Consider the following 3,574-nt stretch of genomic DNA (forward strand, 5'->3'; position numbering starts at 1 on the left):
TATGTAAATGTGATATTTCAGTGTTTTATTTTTAATACATTTTCAAACATTTCTAAAAACCTGTTTTTGCTTTGTCATTATGGGGTATTGTGTGTAGCTTGACGAGGGGAAAAAACGATTTAATCCATTTTAGAATAAGGCTGTGATAACAAAGTGTGGAAAAAGTCAAGGGGTCTGAATACTTTCAGAATGCACTGTAGTTCTTCAGATCACGTTGATCATCTTGAACGTAGGTCATCCAGTTTATTCTCCAGTGATTGCATGTTCGCCAATAGAACAGAGGGTAGACGCGATTTATCCACTCTCCGGCGTAGTCTCGTCAAGTATCCCGCATGCCGGCCTCTAGAGCGCCATTTCCTCCTCCTTCGAGTGTCAGGGAGTTGGGCCTGGTCCGCGATGTTCAATATGTCTTTCGCTTACGACTCATTGAAGTAGAAGTCCTCGTCCAAATCGAGGTTAGTGATAGCTGCTCTGATGTACAGAAGCTCTTTTCGGTCACAGGAAACAATGGCGGAAACATTATGATCACCTGAAAAAAGTACTGAAAGGTCAGGAGCCCATAAAATGGCCACCATTCCGTCCGGCGCCATTAGACCCTCTGCGTCAAATTGAAGGGCTGTACACGTTTGTGTATTTTTGCTACACAAGTACGCAGAACAGCAATGTTTCACTAATTGCATTAGGTGCACATTTAACTCCCCATAAGCACTTTGATTTAATAGCATCTGTCTGTCCTCTAACCTGTCTTTGTGTGGCAGTGTCTTCAGACAGTAGTTTCCTGGCAGACCCCTTCTCCTTCTCTGCTGGCCTGACCACTCAGTTCTCTGGGGAGTTTGGAATCATCGTCTTCAACAAGGTGCTGGTCAACGATGGAGGACACTACAACTCTCACACAGGTAAAACACACACACACAGAGACACCCACACACACAGAGCCACACAGAGACACCCACACACAGTATTGTACAGCTAACCTTGTGGGTACACATAATTAAGTCCCATTCAAAATCCTATTTTCTCTAACCCTAACCCATACTCTTACCCTAAACCTAATTCCTAACCCTAAAACTAACCCTAGTTCCTTATTCTAACCCTAACACTAATTCTATCCTTAACCCCCTAGAAATAGTATTTGAACTTGTGGGGACTAACAAAATGTTCCCAGTTGGTCAAATTTTTGGTTGTTTACTATTCTTGTAGGGACTTCTGGAATAGCTAAACACATCCAGACAGACAGACACAGACAGACAGACAGACAGACAGACAGACAGACAGACAGACATTTGTCAGTGTGTGTGTTGGGTGGTGTCAGGTCCCAGGAGTGGTATACAGTCGTGGCCAAAAGAATGACACAAATATGCATTTTCACAAAGTCTGCTGCCTCAGTGTCTTTAGAAATTTTTGTCAGATGTTACTATAGAATACTGATGTATAATTACAAGCATTTCAAAGGCTTTTATTGACAATTACATGAAGTTGATGCAAAGAGTCAATATTTGCAGTGTTGACCCTTCTTTTTCAAGACCTCTGCAATCCGCCCTGGCATGCTGTCAATTAACGTTCTGGGCCACATCCTGACTGATGGCAGCCCATTCTTGCATAATCAATGCTTGGAGTTTTTCAGAATTTGTAGGTTTTTGTTTGTCCACCCGCCTCTTGAGGATGACCACAAGTTCTCAATGGGATTAAGGTCTGGAGTTTCCTAGCCATGGACCCAAAATATATATCGTCACCAAACTGTTCCTGGATGGTTGGGAGAAGTTGCTCTCGGAGGATGTGTTGGTACCATTCTTTATTCATGGCTGTTTCTAAGCAAAATTGTGAGTGAGCCCACTCCCTGACTGAGAAGCAACCCCACACACGAATGGTCTCAGGAAGCTTTACTGTTGGCATGACACAGGACTGATGGTAGTGCTCACCTTGTTTTCTCCGGACAAGCTTTTTCCGGATGCTCCAACAATCGGAAAGGGGATTCATCAGAGAAAATGACTTTAACCCAGTCCTCAGCAGTCCAATCCCTGTACCTTTTGCAGAATATCAGTCTGTCCTGATGTTTTTCCTGGAGAGAAGTGGCTTTCTTCTGCGCCCTTCTTGACACCAGGCCATCCTCCAAAAGTCTTCGCATCACTGTGCGTGCAGATACTCACACCTGCCTGCTGCCATTCCTGAGCAAGCACTGTACTGGTGGTGCCCCGATCCCGCAGCTGAATCAACTTTAGGAAACGGTCCTGGCGCTTACTGGACTTTCTTGGGCGCCCTGAAGCCTTCTTCACAACAATTGAACCGCTCTCCTTGAAGTTCTTGACGATCCGATAAATGGTTGATTTAGGTGCAATCGTTGCCTGTGAAGCCCGTTTTATGCAAAGCAATGATGACAACACGTGTTTCCTTTCAGGTAACCATGGTTGACATAGGAAGAACAATGATTCCAAGCACCACCCTCCTTTTGAAGCTTCCAGTCTGTTATTCGAACTCAATCAGCATGACAGAGTGATCTCTAGGCTTGTCCTCGTCAACACTCACTCCTGTGTTAATGAGAGAATCACTGACATGATGTCAGCTGGTCCTTTTGTGGCAGGGCTGAAATGCAGTGGAAATGTTTTTGGGGGATTCAGTTCATTTGCATGGCAAAGAGGGACTTTGCAATTAATTGCAATTCATCTGATCACTCTTCATAACATTCTGGAGTATATGCAAATTGCCATCATACGAACTGAGGCAGCAGACTTTGAAAATTAATATTTGTGTCATTCTCAAAACTTTTGGCCACGACTGTAAGTGAGGCAGGGTTCAGTGTTGACCTGGATTTGGGTTATGTTACTAGGGTTACCTAGGAGTGGTTTTCAAAACACACACACAGACACACACAAATATCATATTTTCCCTCCCTCTCTCCAGGTATCTTCACGATACCGATGGAAGGGCGTTACCTGATCTCAGGAGTTCTGATGGCTCGRCAGGGACTGGAGGCTGTTTTGTCTGTCTCCAACCGTAGTGTCCATAGGCTGATGAGCTCCGCGTCTGGAGCAGGGACAGTGGCCCAGGACAGTTGTCCCTGTGGAGGCTCTGTCTCGTTCAGCCTGATCCTGTCTCTGAGGCAAGGGGACCACGTAGCTCTGGTCCGGACCGCAGGACAGCTGGCCACCACAGAGTCCAGAGACACCCTATCAACATTCAGCGCCATTTTCCTCTATGCCCCGCAGCCAATCACCAGATAGTTACCACTGGGCCAACCAATCACACAGCAAGGACTTGGTCATGTACATTCCACAACCAATCAGAAAGCAGGAATACATTTAAACAGACACCAGAAATCCAATCACCTGCAACCCTGCAGTTGTTCAGAATAATGATTTGTATCCTAGATATAGATATTCACCATGTAAAAAATAATTCTATGCTCACCTTTTTACTGAACGATTATGCCAAAGATATCAACAAATATTAAGTGGTCATTCATGTATTTGACAATATAGATGTCTGCTTTTTTTTCTACCTTTTATTTTAAAACATTTTCCTAAATTAACATTTATAAAATTATATATGTACTTTGTTTTCTTTGAAAAAAAATGTC

The 3,574-nt window shown here is 43.9% G+C and overlaps 1 protein-coding gene across 1 annotated transcript; it reads left to right on the forward strand.

Moving 5' to 3' along the window:
- Positions 1 to 758: 758 nt before the first annotated feature.
- On the forward strand, positions 759 to 3,310 carry LOC112077070 (EMILIN-2; the record flags this gene model as incomplete). Its single annotated transcript, XM_024143672.2, has 2 exons — positions 759 to 896; positions 2,899 to 3,310. Coding segments are annotated over 2 exons (458 nt in total), but the record flags the coding sequence as incomplete, so codon positions are not given.
- Between the last annotated feature and the right edge of the window lie 264 nt (positions 3,311 to 3,574).

This window comes from Salvelinus sp. IW2-2015, unplaced genomic scaffold, assembly GCF_002910315.2.
Source record: "Salvelinus sp. IW2-2015 unplaced genomic scaffold, ASM291031v2 Un_scaffold4250, whole genome shotgun sequence".
Taxonomy (NCBI): Eukaryota; Metazoa; Chordata; class Actinopteri; order Salmoniformes; family Salmonidae; genus Salvelinus; species Salvelinus sp. IW2-2015.